General features: G+C 41.3%; 1 protein-coding gene across 4 annotated transcripts in view; it reads left to right on the forward strand.

The window, feature by feature from the left end:
* The window catches only part of pde3a (phosphodiesterase 3A, cGMP-inhibited), a 64,720-nt gene that overhangs the window by 22,662 nt on the left and 19,171 nt on the right, over positions 1-22,887 (forward strand). For 3 of the 4 annotated variants that reach the window (XM_068312187.1, XM_068312188.1, XM_068312191.1), the window contains exons 3-5: positions 12,409-12,459; positions 18,958-19,218; positions 21,561-21,718. In XM_068312187.1, the coding sequence (XP_068168288.1) occupies positions 12,409-12,459; positions 18,958-19,218; positions 21,561-21,718 (470 nt within the window). The remainder of the gene's footprint in view (positions 1-12,408; positions 12,460-18,957; positions 19,219-21,560; positions 21,719-22,887) is intronic. The other variant, XM_068312189.1, reaches the window with a different exon arrangement.

The following is a 22,887-nucleotide window of genomic DNA, read 5'->3' on the forward strand; positions in this document are numbered from 1 at the left end:
GGGTGGCCATTTTGTATTTACAAGTCCCACACAGCCCAACCTTATCAACCCTACAGTTGAAGCTGTTTATGGCTCAGTTTTATGGTACCCCTCTCCAAGTCTACCTCCACTATTAATTGGAGCTACTTCCCATTATACCAGATTAGCCTTTCCAATTGGGCATTTTTTTTGTCAGCATTGTAAAAGCAACCCTGGCTGATGGTTGTCATTTATCCAGAGCTGCAGCAGACGTTATTTGTTTCTACTTTTCCATGGTCTGTGGAATGTGCAATTACAGCAATTACGGATGAGAAGTTTCAGCTTCGGGCTACAAAACCACTCTGTCGGACATGTACAGGATGTGAACCTCTGCTGAACACAATCATAAAAACAAGAAACATTCACATTTACTCTGTTCTTTTTATTGTGTGCATTAATTATCCTGTCATCATTATTGATTGGCCAATTAAGAGAATAACAAATGAGGACTTAGACAGTGTAATTACAGAGGGAGGTTTAACACGGCCTCCATTAGACTGTCCGCCATGCTTTCTCTGCCTCTTCAGATGGCAGCGAGATGAGCCCGTTGTTTTGTGATGTCTTTGGACCGTGCCGTGGGGAGCAGAATGCCTCAGCTAATTGTTTCCTCAGCTGTTCTGCAAAGAGGACTGTTTAGCATAGATTTATAATTTAAAAGTCTTAAATGCCCTCTGTTGCAAGAGTGTTTGCGGCTTTAATAAAGAAAAAAAAATGCAGATAATAAGACAAAGAGTTTTCTGTGTAGAATTAATTGTCATGACAGAGAAGTTTTTTTTGTTTTTTTCCCTGACCACACAAAAAAAGTGAAACATTTATGCATTCTGATTTATTTTTCATGCAAAGTTTTCCAAGTGAAAGAGGTGCCACATTTTTGTGCTGCCTGAAACCCTCAGCCAGGTGGTGAGTGGTGGATGGGGGTCGCTCAAAGTTTAGGACTGGTGCACCGCAGGCTGAGGCTTCATCGTGACTCCCAGGTGCAGATAGGTCTGGCTAGGTTTGTGAGCGTGTTGTGTCTAGTGATCCAACTCACTGTTGACCTTTTTGGTATAAGATGAAGACCACAGTCCTCACTTCACCTGAAACAAGTTCTGTGAACTCTTCAGCCAAGCTTTATATACTTTTAACCAGGTTTATGTTTATTCATAAAGCAATAGATGTTTTGGGGATAAAGAAAAATATTGTAAGCCAAAACCAACTAGGAATCTTTTTCTTTTGGTGTCTGGCAGACAGTGAGTAACTATAACTGTTGGACAAAACATCTGATGTCCTGTTTGCCTTGGTCATCCGTACTGTTAAGTACCTTGCAGAATGATTCCTGATATTTTACTTTATTATGCACATACGTATATCATGAGATCTTTATCTGCACTTTTGTCCCTGCAATACACGAGAAACAGATTAATTTAAAAACAAGCTCCAGACACAACGAGCAAAACCACCAAACAAAACACACTGTGGTTTACAGATGAAGTGTTCATGCATATTTATGAAGTAAGTTGTTTTTTCCCTGCATCCATCTCTCGGCAATATTTTGCAATTATTTATTAGTTTCCATGTTTTAAGTAGAACAGGAAGACTATTTCAGGCAATAGCTGTTCACAAGCAAGTAACCGCTTATGAAAATAGATGGCAAACAGAGAGTAGCACGTTTTTATTTCATCAAGGAAAGATAAATATAGCAAAAGCAGGCCCAGTGAATGATTGCTGCCTTTATAATGCATGATTTCGGCTCCCTCTGTTCGGCGGCGTCTGAGACAGTATCAGTGAGAATTGAGACGGATGAATGTGTGGAATGTACCCTGACGTCAGTGCATGTATCATGGCTTCAGTCACATGGCTAGGTAAACACTAGTAGCTGTTTGGGCTGGGGTGTGTGTCTGTGTGTGTGTGTGTGTGTGTGTGTGTGTGTGTGTGTGTGTGTGTGTGTGTGTGTGTCTGTGTGTGTGTGTGTGTGTCTGTGTGTGTGTGTGAATGGTACCACTGCCTTGAATCAAATGGATCCATGGCAAACCCTCATTGTTGTTCTCTGAGTAAGAGTAAAAAACTTGCTCTGTATTTAAAGTATATATTTTATCAGGGTTCTTTGTTTATACCACAGACTTACTAAGTTTTTAAACAATGTTTTTTTTCTAGTTTCTTGTTTGGTTTTCATGGTTTTGCACATCCCGAACATTGCATACAGGAGTACATACTGTATGTTTGTGCACATTAGCGTGAAACTGGTGCAATGCACTGGAAAATATAAAAAATATCTACACCTGTACACAATTCCATGCTCTTAAGTGCATTGACTTTAATGTTCAGTCACCTCTCGTACATTGAGTTTCTCAGTATTAAGGGCTGTCAGTTGAGTTATCAGGTGGTGACATCTATTGAATGGCATTCAATAGATGTCACCATTCCTTCATTGTCCGCTTGTCATCTTGCTGTTGTCTTTTTTAAATGGGAGTCTTGCCATGTTGTTTCTCCATCTGCCACCACCACCAGTTTCTGAACTTCAAATGTATTTCTTTCCACTGCTGAAAACCAATTTTATGTAAAGTTTAAAAAAAAAAAAAAAGACAGAGGAGAGTTCTTAAACATTGTTGTACCTAAACAGACCATTTTTTAAAATAGCTATTTCACAGAAACATAATCAAATCATTTACGAGAAAGTAGATGGACTTGCTCTCATCTGGCCTAACTTCAAGCCTTCCTTTCTGGTCGGCATAAACTTAAACTGGATCTTTAGCCAGACTCTCCTCACCAGGGATTTCCAAATTCCTCTTCAGTGGGAGGAAATCCTGTAGCATGAGTTCCTTCTGTCCAGACGCACAATTGAACTAGTCCACAGCCACAAACACCCACTATGACCCCTCATCCAAACCCCTTCGAGACACTGCCGACATCTGGAAAGTGAAACCTGCAGAGGTTTTGAGACCAGAAATCCTCTTTAAAATCTCATGCGGGATGCATGTACGTAACTCCACCAGCGATGTGATGTTTTCACCGGTGTGTGATGCTTTGTTTGTCTGTTGTTTGAGCAGGATTAAACAATAACAATGAGGCCGATTTCATGATACTTGTCAGGAAGGCTGGGCATGAGGGCATGTGCCAAGGAAGAACCCATTAGATTAGGCTGAACATCTTCTGTTTGTCTTCATGAGGTTTGTGTTGGAGTTGCAGCTTAATTGTTTGAATTGTAAATTGATACCACACAAAATGCCCTGGTGTGTCAAAATGGCAGATAGTCTTCAAGTTTTTCAGTCATCAGGATGAAATTTGGTCGATGACGTGAAATATTTAGCTCCTGATCATTTTCGTATGAACGCCCTGCTGCCCCGTGTGTGGCCCAGCTATAGAGCTTTTAAGAAGAGCGCTGCTAAAAGCATATATCTTGATATACCTTTGCCAGAGGCATTAATGTTGCATGACACAATGACATTGTATCATTACCACTGTATCTTCAGTTATTATCACATCATATATCATTTAGGCAAGCAGTACAGAAAGCTTTTATAGAATACATGCTGTGTAGTGCTTGCTAAGCCTGAGTGAACCCATGTGAGTTTGTGATTTTAGAATGCGGTTTTCTCATAGAAACTACAGACAGTGTACTCAGAGTACAACCAGTATGTCTTAATGATTCCGTTCTTTGGAACTTAGAGGGAGGCCCAAAAGAGTGTGTCATAGAAGGTCATTTATTGTTCTTGTTTCATTTCACAATCCCCACATACTGATGGTTTAATTCTGAAGCTCTATGATTTTCACTGGAAAAAACAAGCATTGCAAGCTAATGATGAAAAACCAACCCACGGGGCTGACCTGAGACGTACCTCTGGGAACAGGCTCTGTAATGCAAATCTCTCCACTTGCAAAAAGAGGAAGCAGAGATTTATGCCCCCACACATGTAAACATGCTGTTTATTAAAGTCTGGCATTCACACACTTTCATGCATGCAAACATTGATTACATCAGTCTGTACATAAGTGTTGTCCTGACTGTACGTTTATGCTTCCACATCAGTGATTTATAAAGCATGTAGGGATGTGATTTAAAGGCTCATGCATGAACGGGTAGTCGCTGTCTGTTTAGTGGGGTCCTGTGGGAATCGCCATGTGATTATGTGAATGTGCAGGTGAAATAGTGGGGGATGTGTGTGTGGTCTTCTCTCTGATGAGTACAGACAAAACAGAACACAGACTTTGCTGAGTCAAACTTGTGAATAAAAGATCAAATAATATACGCAGTGGAGGCATCATGCATGCACAAACTCACATGCAGCTTTCAAAACGTTGCCTGTGAGTGAACTCTTCTCATTCCCTATTCACTGAATTATCTTTCAGCGAAGCTAAAATTGGATCAAATAAAGCTTGAACCGTCTGACATCAAATAGTAGATTTTCATTAATCAGCTAAAATTAGCACGGATCAGACTTCTGTGTATTTGCTTCACTTCACATGTCGAGGTCAGGTCGGACGTGTTTTGTTGCTTAAACTGTTCATTAACTTTGAGAAACCCTTTTGACGTAGATCTCCTACTCCAAAAGAAATATTACCTCCTGTTCCAGTCAGACTTACGGCTTCATAAAAAACATTTTTACAGTGGAAGTGTAACACCCAGCCTTGTTGTCTGAGACCTGCGCTGTGCGCTAAACTAGCAAAATCTATCATTTTCATTGCTTAAATAAGTCCTGTGGACAACTGAGAGAGGAAAAATGTGTCTTTTTTTTATCGGCCTATAATCACCCTGCCTTTCATAATTTAGCTCATAAATAGCACTGAAAGTCTTTAAGAAGATGCATGAATCAATATAACCATTTCCATTTTGTCGTGAAAGTTTCGCTGGAAAATACCCAAGTGATTGAAGAAGCTGAGGGGCTGATGGATGATGTGGAACCCTTTCTTCATCCCAGTGCCATCGTTTTTATTAAGGAATAACTAAGAAGAATGAATAAGAAGAGGTCAGAGTTGTTCCAAATAAGAAGACAAAAATTACACATGAGCTAATAAGTTGTGCTCTTGATGGTTTTTTTAATCACCCAGTTACCATCCAGCTACAGACACCTTTGGGGAAACCTACTGACCAGACCATGATTGTACTTCACATATAAATGATTTAGCATGTCATAGAGTGACGTAACTCTTCCCATCAACTGTGAGTCCAGAGAATAGCCACTATTATCAGCGTTCTGTCTACCATTTGTATCGTTAGTGAATTCGAGTACACAAAGCTCACTGGCACCTTGCAGACTGAACCGAGTAGAGACTTGTAAAACAAACAAACAAGTTAGTGCTGTGTTCCCTTCTCAGCTCTCCAGGCCCCAGCAGTAATCCTGACTGGACCATTATATATGGTGTTGGCATGTCGTCTCGAGGCGGGCCGCCAGGTCTGCAGAGCCAGATTCCCTCTTTTTCACCCAGCTGAAAGCTTGGAGCTGGGAAACTCACCGCTTGAGAAAGAGTCGGCCAGAGCTCACAAGCGTTGAGAAACACTAGTTATACAAATAATAACACAACAAATTAATGATGATGACATTCGATCAGATGTCCACATTGCTGAGAGTATTTGGTCGTGTTGTGATGAATATTTTACAGGTCAGAATAGATCATACAACTAATCAGTGCTTTCATTCTGGTAGAATGACAGACCCATCGCTGGCACAGAATTATACTGAGGATTTATTCTGAGATCAAGCTAAGTTTCTCCCAGGAAACGTGAAGACGATGAATCCCATTAGTCACACTTTAGAAATTAGAAGAGTCTGAGCAAGAAAGCGTGAAAAGTAGGGGAGGGTTAAAGAGAAGCCAAAGTGCAGAAGCTGTGCTGTTGTGTGAAATTCATCATTTGACTGTATTTGTTCACGTGAGCCTTTTCAGTGCACATGCAAGTGTGCTTTTGTTCAGTGTGTGTGTGTGTGTGTGTGTGTGTGTGTGCGCGTGTTTGCTTTGCAGGCATTAGACAGAGAGTATGAGAGGGTGTGGATGCCAAATAGCTTTTAGGTGTGCATGTGCTAATCTTCGTATACACACAAGTGTGTTCTTAATTCGCTGCACATGGCCCCCTCAGCTTTGGCAGCCCACCTCAATAGTTCCCTTCCCTCCTGCGATGACGCAAATGGCCCAAGATGACTGACCCCCACGGTAAAACCTGTAAAACATTAGCCAGCATGAATAGGAATGACTCTCCAAACTCTCCCCTCAGCAGGCAGGTAGAGAAGGATTTATGAGGGTCCTCCCAGCAGCTGCTATGCTTGGGGTGGATGTGGTTGAGGAGACGGTGTGGCAGGGTTTGTGGAAGAGCCAGACAGTTTGGGTCAAAAAATTTTGTTTGCCTGAACCCAAGCTTTTCCACATTATATAAAACTACAGTTTTATTGTACAAAGTAAACACCCCTCTTAATTCTTAGACATTTAATATCTATTTTCCCTTCCCTTCTTGCATTACTATTGCCTTGTGTCCAATTAAAGTCTGGACTGTTATGCAGATATTTTCCAAGGAGGATAATAGTTATTTTAATGAAAATATAAAAGAATGGAAAAAGTAGAGAATTGGAAAGTAAATTCACCAACGGAGAGATCACCAAAATAAAATGTTCTTTTTTTTAAAGGTTTCTAAGTTAGTATGTGTGTTTTTACACACACACACACACACACACACACACACACACACACACACACACACACACACACACACACACACACACACACACACCGAGGTCAGAGGTCGTCACACTTTTGTGTTCCAAGTGCTTCAACAAGGTCTAGCAGAATTCTTCCAGTATGAAAATCATTTTAAATATGCATCGTTACGATTCTTTTTTAAAAAAATCACAAAGAAGGCAGTTTCCCAAAAATGACCCCAAGAAAAAACATTTTTATGGCACTAATCATGAGAACACCTCCACCTGGGGGTACAAAACAAGATTACACCTCATTTTCAAAGCCATTCAGGGCAATAAAGAGTCGACAGAAGCTCTAAGCATGAGTACAAGGGCCTTTGATTGTTACCTTGATGGCGTCCTGATGACTTGGCTGCTGTTGTCTCTGAAGCCGTCATATAGGGAGACTTTGTAGAATCTATCCTACTTTCATCTTTGATGGTTGAAATGAAATTGAGTGCAGGAGGGAGTTGGAATATTTTTGACTGAGAGTAGTGATAAAAGAACAAAGGCGGAATGAGTAAGAAAATCTTCTGAGACCTCGGGGCAGCGGGTACGAGTCTGAGTGCATGTACTGTATGTGCTTCCACTGACACAAGTCGGCATACAGTATGTTGGAATCCATGTCTTTTCAGAGAGAACTGTAAGTTTAATTGGACAGAAAGCAACTGCATCAAACTGCAGGAGATAAAACTCCTGCAGTTTGATCCCCTGGCCTTTCAACACTGCTTCAATTATACCAAAACACTGTAAAATCAGCTTTCTTTCTTTCTTTCTTTTTTTCTCTCCTCTTACACAAACACAATATCTCAAGCCGGCACTTCTTCTTTGTCCTCAATGGCCATTCAGTTTGGATTTCAGTACAACCATTTTGCTAACACAGTTCCTGAATATCTACGTCAACGCACATCAGCTACTCTCACATGAAGCTGGTAATGAGGAGCAAAATAGGACAAGGGAGGAAGAAAAAGAAGAATGAGGGCTTCATCATTAATGAAAGATTAAGATACACTGTTCGCAGTGAAATAGCACTGGGCTATATTAGGACAAGAAGAGTTTCCGGTTCCCTTTCCAGACGGATTTAGAAACGTGCCCTACGTAGGGTTGCAGACAGTGGGTCGGGCTCTTGATGAGGCTTCGGGTTGATTAGTGTGAAAGTGGAGCTGTTCTGTGGGTCCTGCTGCCGCGGCGCCCACCACTTCACACCAACAGGGAAGTGGTTCTCAACTGGTTGTTGGTCGGTGCAAGTCAAACAACAAGTATATTCCAGTAGTTTGTTTGTGCTTTGAGACTGTGGTGTTTACCCAGCACCTCAGAGGCCCAGCAGTGTGCTGTGGGCTGTGGCTCGGAGCCACGGTGGTGGACGGGGCACGGCTGCACGCTGGCATCCACACTGCTGCCCTCTCAACACACTGGATGAGAGGAAGGCTGGGAGTTTACTTGGCTGCTGCTCTTTGGAGTCATAAATGCGCAGCACATTTTCACAGGGCAACCTTCATATTTTGGCTGGCTGCTTTCTTTGTATAACTCACCATTTCATTTGACCTACTTATGAGTACCCTTCCGATGATCTCTCTTAACACATATAAAGGTTTCTAAACAAACTCACCGAGCTGGATTTCCAAAGATCCTTCAAAATGGAAATCATCACTCTTTCGCAGAAGTTTCCGTCTGAGAGGGACCACAGCGTAAGAATTCGGGGACAGGATCTACTCATGTTTTTGGTTGAAGAAAAGCCAGGCAAAACTCAGATGAAGCTAATATTTGATAATATTCATCAGATTCAGTTTGCAAAATTGAATTTATGTCTCTTCTGTTTGTCATGTAAAGGTAAATGGTTGCAACAAACCCAGCACCTTCAATAATGCAACACCATTAGAGGTAACATGAAGGCAAATAAAAAAATATATCCCTAGGCCTGTGTATAGTATTAAAAAACGGAAACGGAAATAGAGTTTTGAGCTTTAAATGAATCCAAATATACAAAATATTTTCTCATTAATTACACCAAACAGAAGAAATTCTTAGATACCCCTGTCTACGATTTCCTCTTCCACCCTCTTACAACAAAGATTGGAATTTTGTTTTTGGTGCTCACATCACCTCTTTCCAGGAACAATCGTTTTATGACTCTGAATGTTCCATGAACCTCAATACGCACCAGCTTCATAGGTTCAAGATAGTTCCAAAGAAAACAGTTGACAAAGAGATTTGTAGGTTATCCGTGGTAAATGGAACGTTGTTCCTGGAAAGACACAACTTCGTAAAAGTTTTTAAAACGTAATTTCATTCATATATTCATTAGAGGAATGAATAGAGGAAATCAAACAGGCATTTCAGATGCTAAATATGCGCCTGGATAGAAATGAGCTGCCTCAGTCACTTCACCATTGTATATAGAGTAAATTGGTGGTGGGGGGGGGTGTTTGGCAAATACAACTGGATAATTGGGTATATGGTCTAGACTGGTAGCCTTGATGACTTTAACAAACTTGCAGAAAACATTACAAAGGGACAAACTCTATATGATGATACTGAACTAAGCTAAATCTGGTGAAAAGCAGAAGATGGCATGTCCCTTAGAGGAAAAATAATAGGCTTACTTTAAAATATAAATCAATGACAATGTCTCTTTCCAGAAGGCATGACCCAGTTTCTCAAGAAAATCCACAGACCCTGTTGTAAGCAGTTTCAATTTGGAACTATTTCCTTTCCACATCAACATGCAGATGGAAGCCTAATCTATTCGACGATGATTTGCTAGCTATACCAGCTAAAGATGGAGCTCAACTGAGGAAAGGAATATCATGTTTAGATCATGAGGTTTATTTTCTATACAAGAAATAGTTCCTAGTTGCCCATACCAAGATCTTTAGATTGCCTTGAGTAACTGGGTCAGGATTTCTGTAAACAGACATCGCTGCTGAGTTTTTCATGTGTGCTTGTTGCTTCTTTGAGCACCATAGGCAAACAGCCATCTGCTTCAATACACAGTATTTGTGGAGAGGCAGCTATTATCGCCAAAAGTTAGCTACTCACACCAAAACAATATACAAAAAAATAATACTGTAGGAAGAAAACAGCTGTCCCTGCAGAGCCAAGCCTTTTTCTTAAGAATATCACTCTCCATCATAAAATGGCTTTGAAACCCCAGAATACGTTGACAGTGAAAATACCTTTGACCACATTGGGTGTGCCGTGTTTCTAGCTGGCTGTTGCATCATAATTGAAAGACATATGTACACTTACTAAGACAAAAAGCTTTTTTTCTCCTGAGGCCTGGTCTCAGTCTCTTATGAATCACGACTACTGCTTTAAGCAATGGAAAGTCACTACTAGACCTGGCTCATTCTGAGTTGTGGGGCGGCATAATGAATCTTGCAGAGGATGAAACAGAGGGCATAACTTCTTCTGAGTTGTTATTTTTCCCAGTGGGTGCACTGGAGCTGTAGGACAAAAACAAATCCATTAGGAAATTTTACTGCTCGACTTGGTTGTGCTGCCTGTAGGGTGTCCATGAGAAGCGAGGAGATATCTAAGAAATCATTCATGTGTGGTTTTACCTCTCCAGACATAATATTGGCAATGAACTGTCACATGTTTTAAATGTAACCATAGACTCCCCCATCCTCCTGAAGCACGTTTTTTTTTTAACCATCATTGTTCATACAAGATTAACTGGCCTTGTTTGGTTAGGTTTCTTCATTTCAGTCGTATATAAATAATTTGGCCTTGACGGGGTTATCGTCTAGTCTTTTAGTGATGCTGATGCCTTGTTTCTTTGAAGCAGAGATAATAATTGTATTCTAGGAATTTCTTGCTCAGTCCAACACGTCTGGTTTGAAGTCTGATGAAAACAATTTGAGCAATCTTTTGTTAAATAATTTCCACCTGTCTTATAAAAAGGAGCGCTGTGGCAGTGGACTGACTACACTGATTGGTTTAGTAAGTGGCACACCGTTTACCTAATTTATTGATCAAGGTTTTTTGAGCCACTTGAGGCTATCTGCGGCGCTTTGATGCTGTGCTCGGCTTTAAATTTATATGAGGTTTTTTTTTCTGTTTTGGCACAAAGACTCATGTAGACTTCTGTCTAGTCTGAGTCTGTCTGTCGGAGCAAGGGGGTGAAAGGTTGGCTTAAATAAGACCATAAGACTGAGAAACGGTTTATGCAGAACCTGCAGAGGCGTATGGACACTGTGACCTTCTAATGGAGCAGGACTCCGCCATAATCGTGGAGCAGCAGCTGCTCGCTCCAACTCTGACAAGTTGTCAGAGCAGCAAAGAACAAGATAAATGACTATCCAGTTCTCTGACAGGACTGTTTACAGTCATTTACTACTCTTACATGTAGCATTTAGGATTTCTAGCTTGACTATTGCACGGAAAGGTTTATTCACACTTGATGGAGCTTTAAAGTGGCCACATAACTGCAGGTGATCAGAAGGTCTGCACTCCTCATATCTGCAGTCTTCAGAAAAACTGTGGATATGAGCATGACAATGCAGAGAATATTGGCGATTGCTGTGATTGCGACCTTGCTTGCGTTCTGTCAGGGTCACCGCGTTCTGAGGAGCAGCAGTCACTGCTGTCAGAACTTTGGCCCGATGATGAGGTGTACAATAAAAGTCCAACAAAGCAGCCAAAAGATAAAAACCTGTGTCCTGTCTGGTTGAACACATCAAGGTCATATTTGATCATCAAAATGTATCCAAGACTCCAAGATTCAAAGAAGTGGACTTACATGTCACTCCCAACAGGCTATAAAAACATGTTTTCTCAATCGATTTCTTCTGAATGGATAATATATTTTTCCTAACTTTAAATTTTTCACAGACCAGATAGATGTTTTGGTTATTTTTTCAGTGCATAACAATGTGAAACTTGAATCTAATCAGTTTGCTGTGTGTACAGCAAACAAAAATGTAAAATCTATAAGATCTGTCAATGGACCAATCAGTTAGTCATCCAATCACAGCTGCTCAAGTTGACACGCTGAAAGGCTGAACATCAATGTCGATGCCACATGGCCTGTATTTAAACAGTATTTAATAAAAACCCATTAGGTAATTTAAAAATATATAATCTAAACTCACTTATACTAAGGCAATAATCACTTCATGTTTGTATTATTTGTATAAAACCAAGCTGCACTATGGGAAAACAAAGGAACCCTTTTTTTCTCATCAGCACCAGAGACTGAAACCCAGTGTTTTCCCAGTGTTTCCACTCACTGCGTGACACATGTCGATGACCTCTACCGACACAGTGAATTACACCTGAATAATCAGTTTGGCTCTTATACTGAGTCCCCTTGCCTCAGTGTGTGCTGCAGTAATTTGTCACAGAGACATGCTGGGTTTCTCCGGGTCTCCGGACCAGTAAGCTGACAAACAAAGAGCCAGGGAGATTTAATGATGACTTCGCTTTCATGCATGTTCACCAAAAAAAATTTGTTGTGGAAATGCACTGACTCTGAAGAAATCCCCATGAGGCAGTGAGTAGGAGCTAAACTCTACCAAAATGCACTACATCAATGCGCTTAGTGGCAAGTTAAACCAAAACAGATCCGCTTTTATGTTTAGGAGTATTTCAAATTGTCGTCACACTGCCTCTTCGCGTCACACGCCCCTTTTCCACTACATTATACTGTATCTCCATTATGGTTTCGCCTTTCTGAGGCGGCAAGTCATAGGACAGACACAGGATTTGGGCATTGTGGTTTGAACATGTCTCTCTTTTCCAACAGATGCTGCCTCGCTCAGAATGGGACCACAAGAGAGGCTCCCGAGGATCACAGGTTGGAACTGTCCACCGAAACAAGAGACACACCGATAATATAAACACTGAGACACTGCTGGCAGGAAGATGCATACTCTTAGAAACTAGTGCCCGGATCTCTATCACTACATGCACCTTATAAATGATGTTAACAGCAGAAGTCCTGCCACTAACAGGCCTGTTCACCCTCTCATTTTAGTTGTGGTTAAACAGCATGTCCAGAGGTGTCACTTCCCACCAGTCATTGTTGCGCTCTGTTAGTCTAAAGGACGTAGGTCTGCAATTTGGCTCTGCACAAGCCATTAAAGGCCAGGGAATTGAAACTAGAACGACTCTTCACAGAGGGCACAGTTTGTAGAGGGCAGACACACACACACACACACACACACACACACACACACACACACACACACACACACACACACAGCCACATCCTTGAGATTACCTTTCCCATCTTTGGGAGGGGGTGCGCATGTTTGGGAATTGATGTATTGAGCCAAAGCAGAGCCACAGGGCAGTGCTCTGGAGAACATAAAGAACAAACAATGCCCTAGGTGTTGGCAAGGCCATACAGTGTGTGTGTGTGTGCGTGTGCGTGTGTGTGTGTGTGTGTGTGTGTGTGTGTGTGTGTGTGTGTGTGTGCGCGTGTGTGCGCGTGTGTGTGTGTGTGTGTCATCTGGACAGCATGTTCTCCCATCAGGACAATGAATGAAAAGACAATTTGTCAGCAGTAACAACGTGTGTTTGGACAGCAAATAAATGCCGAACAATTGTGGTTTGGAGAAAATCAGAAAAGAGAAATGTTCAAAAAGTATGTGAGCCTTTTTGAAATATCGTTCTCGTTACGTTGGGTCGGTTGGTAGGCAAACACATATTTTTTGATTGATGCATTCCGTAAGCTGCCATTTAGAGTCGGTGGTCAGTTCAGTCTTTTTTCTTTTTATTTGGATTGGTCCGTTGTGTTTGTCAGTGGGATCCTGTAATAGTCCAGAGACTGACGAGACGTGTGAGGAGTCAAGGCTTATTTTGGCAACCTTTTCCATCTCCTGGCTGTTTTCCCTTGGCTCTGCTCTCTTGGACCATGTTGTTGGTGGGAGAGGCCTGCAGCACTTCAGTATGGTGTGCATTGCACCTAGAGTGTGTAAATCACACACTCCGTTCTTTAGCTGGTGACCAGAGTGTTTGATTAATCTCTACTGTGTCGTATTCGCCAACATGCACACATTAGCAGGCTCATTTTCCAAACCACCTCTTTTTTCCCCTTTCTGAAGCTTGCCATGGATGTTTTAGCTTAGGAATTGACAGTGAAGTTATGTATGGAAAGAGCTGTTTAAATATTTGTATTCGACTTGAAAAACACATTGGTTTTGGAACTTTACCCAGGGAGATTATCAGAGAAAAGAGCGCTTGTAGGCCTGGATCTTGTGACTGTTATTCTAAATTACTGAAAGGCTAGAAGAGTGGTCTGTGAGGCAGACAAGCCATGACATTGCAGTCATGTTGAAGAGGACTCAAAATTACTGTGCACACTTCAAACACTTGAGATCGGTGTTTCATAAATTGTGGGTTTGCAAGTTAAAAAGGTCACTGCCCTTTTTGTCATTGGTACCATCGTGATGATCTAGTGGAATATTTTCTTTAAAACCGGGTCCTGTGGCAAGGATAAATACACTGACTGCAAAAACATGGATTTTCCTGGGAAATAATTAAATCTGCCACTAATGATACAGTGGCACTAGCAGATTTAAAACTCCAAGATTTATGATATGCAACAATAAAACACCTCTGACCTGTTTCACCTCATGCATCCTTTTTGTTTGCCATGTTCTTTTGTCTCTATCCCTGCTTTTTTCTAATCTCAGCTGGCTCCTGTTGCACGAATGAAACCCCCTGAAATAGGTGTGAGGAAAAACAAAGCTTTCCTTGGAGATGAGATGGCTACATATTCGGGGTCAATGGACTTGACCTCTACCAGTAAATCTTGAATAAGGCAGTTATTTATTTATTTTTGTTTTGTGTTGTCCCCTCCACGGCCCCCAACACACCCCATTTTGATAAAATATGTAATAGTGTAATTGCTTACTGGCTATGGTCTAGAACCTGGCTCAGGATGGCCATGGTATAGCTGACGGAGGGAGGGGGGTCATGGCAATAGTGTAGGAGATTATTTGGAAAATGGAAGTGATGCTGGGTGTAGTTTTGTCTGTAGAAGTCGAGGCAGAGAGCGAGGAGTGTCTCAGTGGAGGTTTGTGTTACCGCTCCGCTGTGATTCATACTGTGTCACTGCCCTGTTATTTTAAATTGAGAACATCGCCATCTCCCAGGCTCCTCCTTGCCTAATCCGTCTTGACAGTTGTAATTAGGGCCATTACACTAAATCTAATGCTACTGATATAGAAAGCTGCATAGTAGTGATTTTCAATGCAAAGAAATCAAACAGGAAGCAACTAAGTATTTCTTAAAGGTCTTCTCCAGCACATTGATCAGAACACTCCTGTATGGCTAAGAGTTTTTGGATTTATGTGAGGGGACTGGTTGTCAAGTATGCATTTATGCTTTGTGAGGAGCCAGTATTGCTTACGTTATTGAAATGTGTTCACTAAGAGAATCAGTCATTCTACAGTAAGCGTCTTAGGCATTTGTCCATTATATCCTCACCGTTGCACAATTTTTAGAAGCCCACGTATCACAAAAAGGCTTTTTTACTACAGTCTTAGTGGACTGCATGTTTATATGAGGGAGCCGAGGGGTTAAATGTGCATGAAATGGACCATCTCAAAAATGGCAAAAATGTGACCCCTCTGTCTGTGTATGTCATTAATAATCATCACTAGACAGAAGGATCAACGCTTTGTTTGTTGCACCGAATGCACTTCATCTGTCTCCTTCAGTTATTGGCAAAGAGTATGTGGACACAGCAGAAACAACAACAGTCCTTCCATTGCTTGCAACACTCAGTGACGTTGTTTGTGATAAATTGTGTTTTTGTGAAATTTACATTTTGTCCAAACATCTAAATTGATGGGTACAAGTTAGAATATCACAGATGCATGACTGCATACCTTCCATTTCAATGTGATTATGAATTTTATATACCCTATCATCCATGGATGTTAGTTATCGATCAGAAAACACAGCATGAATGAGCTCAAACCTTTGCGGATAAAACTCCATTGATCTGGTTCAATGCCCTGATTATGCCAGCATTGATTTGTAATTATTTATTTCATTTAGGTGCACATTTCTCTAAATGAAACTACACACAAAACTGTGTAGGTCCTTGAGAGCAGAAACGGCTTTTCACTCTTTGGGAGTGACTGCTGGTTTGTTTTGACTGGCCTTTGCTTTGGTTTACTTGAACTGCCGTGCGTGTGTTAATCTATGGCGTGTCTATTGACGGTCTGTTCTAAACTGTGTTCACGTATGCAAATAAGACCACTGATGATGCACATCTCTGTGATTAGCACTAAAATCAATCACATACCGTTCATGCCTGGTACACAATTTGTCTTGGTGTGTTTATAGTTAGTAAAATCTGTTTATTGATGCTGTTAGTCCGTTATCAAAAACCAAATATCACACAGATTTGTGTTCATTTGGTCACATGGGTCAGGTCAGGGGAATGAGTGTATGTTTGTTGTTTTCTGGCATTGGTAAAATCAGAAAACATTCATCTTAACAAAATAAAATTGCATATTGATTAATTTATTTGTAATAACCTTGGCATAAATCATAAATATTCATATTTGTAAATTTCCCTTCAAAAACCAGTCAAAAATCACAGCTGTATGTCAGACCAATTGCTTAATATTTTTGGAAATACCAATAAAATAAGATTAAATGAATGAGATTTACAGAAACAAATTGGATTTTATTTTTTTTTGTTCACTCTGGATGCATTATAGCTCTAAGTGCAGCATTTATCTTCCTGTGTAACGCTTGACAAAAAGGCAAACAAATGGATTTCCCAAATATCAGATGATACTAATCACTGCCCTGCAGTATTGTTTGGTTGTGACAGTGGCTTAAATGCAAAAATGAGAATTTTAATATGGTACTCCGCATTTGTGACAATACAGTCATTCATTATATCAAAGTTTCGGCAGTCTAAATTACAATCATTTTAATTCCTGTGCTTAATGGAATTTGCAAGGACTGCAGATGTTTCCGTGGTGATAACATCTTCCACAGTTCACTCACTTCATCAAAACGTCTGGGCCACACTGTGCTTTTTTATCGCAACGAGGGGGCAGTGTACCGAATGAGATCTATACTATATTATGGAACGTAGTCCTCAGTTTTTTTTTGGTACAAACCATCCGATGATGCACAAATTACAAGCTGTAGGTCTTTAGAAGATGAAGGACGTGTCGTCCACCCAGCACTCATTAAGAAGCTTGAATGACAGGCCTTTATATTACTGTATTTGTTTTTCTATGTGTCAGCTTTGATAAATAGAGTAAAGCTTTAAATATTCTGGGGAGATATTCAAATTTTGGGATTGTGGTGTGCGGACTTACAGTATGTAGTTTTCAGAAATTGGCCTTGAGTTTCTGTGTTTGTACATTCATGCAGGTTTGTTCCTGACCAAAGCCAGTTGTTTTTTCTACTTTCTTCTTAAAACCCCTTTTTAGCAATCTAATAAATCAGCCTGCAAATGAGCTGAAAGGCAGGTGTTTACATCTTATCCTCAAAGCATGCACTAGAGCAGAGAATGAGAGGAGGGGGACGAGAAGGAGAAGACTTAGATGGAGAGAGGTATGGGACGGAGACAGTACTCGTTTGTCCAGATTTGTTGCTTCAGCCGTCCCACAGGATGACTCCTTGTCTTTAAAAAATTATTTCCTTGCTCAAAGCGGGGTCATGTGACAATACCATCAATAAACGCGTGTCGCCGTGACGGAATGCCCTCACAACCAATGAACACACAGCCTTTGTATTATCGCAGATCAACAGAGATTGTATAAATACAATGACTTATCTGATATGACCAGGAAAATAAAATGCAAAACCTTCAACGTTCCCACAAGTGAAGACACAAGCGTTGTTCAGGTTTTGCCACTTAGCCAGTGCAAACACAATTATTCTGGGTGCCTTGCAGCTGGTGTCAAAGTGAATGAAAGATTGGGGGAGAAATATCTGATAACATTCTTCAGTGTGAACTCGTGAGTGTATTAGATAAGTTTGCTGGCAGCCAACACTGATCTATGTTTAGTTGTGGTTGTCCAACTGCTCCTGGCACAGCAATTATGCTGGTTGTGAACTTTTCACTTCATCCTTGCAAAAACAAGAAGGTCTCACTCCTTCAAAGCCGCTGGGCAGGCGGCCGGAAACAGACCACGACCGTTGACAGTCTGAAGCCTCAGAAGTGAGGAAGTCAAAGGTCATGTTCTACCCTAGACTTTTGGTAATGAATCCATTCATTAAGTGTCGAATATTGCACTGCTGCATGACGCAGTTGTTCAGATGTCTGAAAGGCTGCGAGTACGTCAGCTTCAGCGGCTCCTCTTTTCCTTCCCATCCTTTTTTTTTTTTTTTTTTTTTTTTTACTCTGAGCTTAAAGGAACCATATATGGTCTCAAATAAAGCATTTGAAGTGAGGATCTGAAAATACTAAAATACACTTAACAGAGCATCTCAGAATCTCAGTCTGACACGGGTAGAATATTTATCCTGTAATAGTGCTCTGAGAGCCATTGGCTGTTGTTTTCTTATTTTTGTAAGAAGAAAAGTTAGAAAGAAAGTAACATACTTTATTGATCATCACAGGAAAATGATTTTTTCCACTCTGTTTTTTTTTTTTTCCACACACATATATGTACAGGCCCCTACACACACACACACACACACACACACACACACACACACACACACACACACACACACACACACACACACACACACACACACACACACACACACACACACACACACACACACACACACACACACAAACACACAAGTGGGCCTGTAGGCATGCAAAAGGGGAAAGGGTGATGGTAGAACAGTGGGCAGCTATATTGTCCCAAAGAGCAACTTGTTGGAGGACGGTGCCTCGCTCAAGAGCACTTTGGCAGTGCTCCGGAAGTGAACTGGCACCTCTCCACGTGGGTCTTTAGCCTGCCACCCTCCAGTCCTCAGCTAAAGGACACGCAGTAATGATATGTTCAGGTATTTTTTATAGCATCATCCACTTTTTCTTGTGCCGTCAACCTCAAACACAATTTATTTCTGAACATTGAAATACAAATGCCTGCGACTTGTTTCTAAAACCTCCATTTGAATAAGTGTATTTTTGCAAAATCAATTCATGAAATGTAAAATTGTCTTAATGCAACAATCTGTAGTGTAAGACTTCAGCTTAAACAATTCAAGATTTATTAACACCAGATTTGTCGATTTATCTGTATATCCTACCTGCCACCAGGAAGCAGTACCCTGACCAATTTGTATCAGCCCCAGTATAACCACAGCAGTAATAATGGTCTCATTACCCTTTCTCCCTGTTACCCCACAGTCGTCAGGCACGACCGTCATGGTGGACATAGCAGTGATGGGAGAAGCTCACGGACTAATCACAGACCTGCTAGCTGACCCTTCTCTGCCCCCCAATACCTGTACCTCTCTGCGTGCCGTCAGCAACCTGCTAACAACCCAACTCACATTCCAACCTCTGCACCGGCCACGCCCTGTTCCTCTGCTTAACCCCAGCGATGCCTACACGCTCTCCGACTCAGAAGAGGGGCCTGAGAAAGGAGAGAAAACATCTATCCACAAGGTAAGGAAATAGATGAAGATCAAGTGTCCTGATTTACACCTCACTGGTATGCAGTACTAGGAAGTCTGCATGATAGCGAACATATTTTACCCAAATATCAAGAGTCTGAATGGTTAATCTCAAGTAGTCATGGCCTAGACAAATAAAGATTTGTTTTTAGAAATATCTGAAAATAATCCTTAGATGGAAATGCAGTCTGGTTTATTACAGTCCAAATGATTTATATAGCACACGGCGCACACATGTTAATATTTCAGCCCATGTTTCAGCTAATGAGCGCTTCCTGCTCTCAGAGCTTTTAGCATCAAATGAAGGAGAATATTTTCATAGAGTTGAGTGAAGAAAAATAGAGTGCGTCTACTGCTCGGAGCACTGTTCTCCCTTTCATAGCCACAGCTGTGTCAACATGATAGATGTGCGGAGCCAGACGGTGTGGATGTGTATATGTGAGTTGAGCATAAGTGGAGAGGCTACATGAAGGTGAACGCACCTCTTAAAAGGTAGTAAAGATGTACATGGTTGTGTCTACAAAACGGAACCCCTCCATGATTACAGCAGCATTTATGTACACGAGGAAGATGCCTCTCCCAGCCGACTTGGACGCTGGAGTGTGGTTGATGCCTGCCAAGCCATTAAGCCGATCGCTTGGTTAACAGGTGTATTTTTACACCGTTTGAACTTTGTAAAAGTGTCTTAGACAAACTGTGCCTGTTGAGTGGCCAGTGAGGCTGCACTGATTAAGACTCCACTCCCCAGAGATGCCTTGCCTTGACTCTAACTGCCCAGGAGGAGAATAGGAGGAGTGGAGCGATTAATGCAGGAGTGGAAAGCCCTGCGCTTGCTTTTCTGTCTCCTGGCTAAGAGTCCGATGTCCATCATGGTGCAAACTGATGCCTTTCAAGCACTTTTTCTAAAATCTCTTTGTTTTTTATTAATCCAACACAGCACATGTTCTCCAAAATAATTTTTTAAAAGGCCAGTCAGTTAGTCCGTACTATGCAAACAAGGCTAAACACAATCTGATTTCACATTTCTCACATTAACACTTAAAACATGAGACCAGCTGCAGGATTGAATCAACATTGGCAACAGCAAAGATCAACTGTATTTTTTTCCTTTTCTATGAGGATGGCTGGATGTGTGTGTTTCTTTCATTTATTTTTGGTTCTCATGTGTGTCTGCATGGATTTGTTGGAAGTATTTAGCTTGAAAATCATACCATTAAATTCACTTTTTCTACTCAAAAAATCATGAGTTTACTGAATATTTTTAAGGGATTTTAGTATGAAAAAAAGACACATTTGCAGTATTTGCAGGAACTGCATTGTACTGCAACGGTATGTGTACTGCTTGTGCTTTTGTGCATGAATGCACTGACAAATAAGCTGTCCTGCAATCAGTCACCTTTACAACCACATTCTAAAATCAAGCATAGTAAATTAAATTCACACCATAGCCTCCAAAGTGACCGTAAGGCAGTGAAACGTTCTGTTAAGTGACCGGCAGTGTGTGTGTGTGTGTGTGTGTGTGTGTGTGTGTGTGTGTGTGTGTGTGTGTGTGTGTGTGTCTGCTTGCGCTCAGTGGTGAATGGACTCATTCAGGATTCTGAGGAGATCTTTACTAGGTCACTCTGCAGATGAGAGAGAGAAAGGGAGAGAGAGAGAGGGCTTTCCATGTTTAGCGCTGCCATGCCAAGATGCAGCATGGCACTGAGCAGATGGAGGCATCACAAGGGCACAGACTTCTGGGAGTCCCAGCGAAAGAGCAAAGAAAAGACGAAGATGAAGGAAGAGACTGATAGAATGGGACAAAAGAGAGAATGAAAAGCAGAGAGGCTGAATCTTTATGATCAAACATATCTGTACACATCAACACTGATGTGTCTAATGATAAACCAAAAGGGGCATCACTGGTTCGGCCGCTTGCCAACAACCTCCAGCTGGTTTCGATTCTCTTTTGGTTTAGTGAGGGAAAAAAAATCACGAATGTGCCCCATATTGGAAACTGTTCCAGGATATATTGGGCAGTTTTAGGAAAAACAACTGTGTGATCCAGATGATGATACTGACTACAGAGAAAGAAGCTTATTAACATTGTCTTACGTGTGTGTGTGTGTGTGTGTGTGTGTGTGCGTGCGTGCGTGTGTGCGTGGGTGCGTGCGTGTGCAGTGTGTGTGTGTGTGGGGGGGTACAAACACAAACCCAATTACATGAGTGCATTGTAACATCTGAAGGTAGTTATGAATTATAATTTACTTAACGTGTGTGTGTGTGTGTGTGTGTGTGTGTGTGTGTGTGTGTGTGTGTGTGTGTGTGTGTGTGTGTGCGTGCATACATGTGCAGCGTCTCAGGAGGAGTCTCCATCCCGGTCTTCTACGACGGATCTCCTCCACATGGACCACAACCACCTCCGCCACAGGCCTGCCTACCATCGAACCCGGGCCCGTCCGAAGGGATCGCAGCGCCAGCATCAAACCCTACCATGAAACACTCACCTGCAGGTACCAGATCTGCAGCTGAATGACTGATCATTCATATATTCTGCTATTCGGTCTTTCACTTTCTCCTGTCCTGTCCTCTGTGACTTACTGATAGTTGTTCTGCAGTTGTAGATTCGGCAAATAAACAGCTTTCTGCTTTAGTTTTTCTTCCCGATTTTATAAAAAGAATTGCTTTGATGCAAGCAAAGCAGCGGAATTTTTGTATTTTAAGTACACTAACTGGGTCTCGTTGTACCTAATTATACTATGGATTTATCCTACAGGCTTGAACAGTCAGTCAGTCACAGACACATCACTCTGAAGTGGTTTATTTCCAGCGATGTGGCAGCAGTTATGCCAGAGACGTCAGCGTGAGTGGACAGTAATGGTGCAGCCGTTCATAATGGGATGTGTGTGCAATGGGAGCCAGAATGGAAATATGCCCCACAGGCACATGCATTAACATGAATAACTAAGATCGTCTCTGGGCACATAAAGCAGGCGATAGCACGAGACACGTCACACTGCTGAAGTACATCTGCATGTGGCTCTTGTGTGAGTTAGACAGTTATTCTAGTTTTGCGGAATAGAGACGGTGAAGGTTGTAGTTGTCAATGTTTCATTGTTGTTTGTGTGTGTGTGTGTGTGTGTGTGTGTGTGTGTAGGATGTATTTTTTTGGTGGAGTTGATGCAAGGAGAGATTTTTTTGGTAAAAGCTGTAGAGAAAATCTGGTGGGATATGGATCAATTGCGTTCAGCAAGAATACTCATGCAGGCAAGACAAGACACAAAACAATTGTTTTTATTTCTGTTGTATTATTTATTTATTTATGTTTTAATGTTGCTGTCTAAATCATACTGATTTATTACATTTACAATGCATGGGGACTTAATTTATTAGTCATGATTGCTAATTGGAATAATTCTGCTTCATTTACAGTCATCGGTACAGATATTGCATTCTTTGCAATTACTTTGTGATTGCTGGGTTGTTGTGTTTGGAATATCATCCAAGAGCTCAGGAAAATTAATGTTTCTTTTATGTCTTTTAAAGGAGTTGAAAATAGAGATGAAAAATGTTCAGCTGTGCGTGGTCCTGCCTACTTGAATGTGATTTATTGAGCATGATTTTAGGATGCGGGTCCAGATGCAGTACAAGACAGCTTGTTTTGTATTGTACAGTACTCCCT

The sequence above is a fragment of the Antennarius striatus genome, chromosome 4 (genome assembly GCF_040054535.1).
Source record: "Antennarius striatus isolate MH-2024 chromosome 4, ASM4005453v1, whole genome shotgun sequence".
In the NCBI taxonomy this organism is placed as follows: Eukaryota; Metazoa; Chordata; class Actinopteri; order Lophiiformes; family Antennariidae; genus Antennarius; species Antennarius striatus.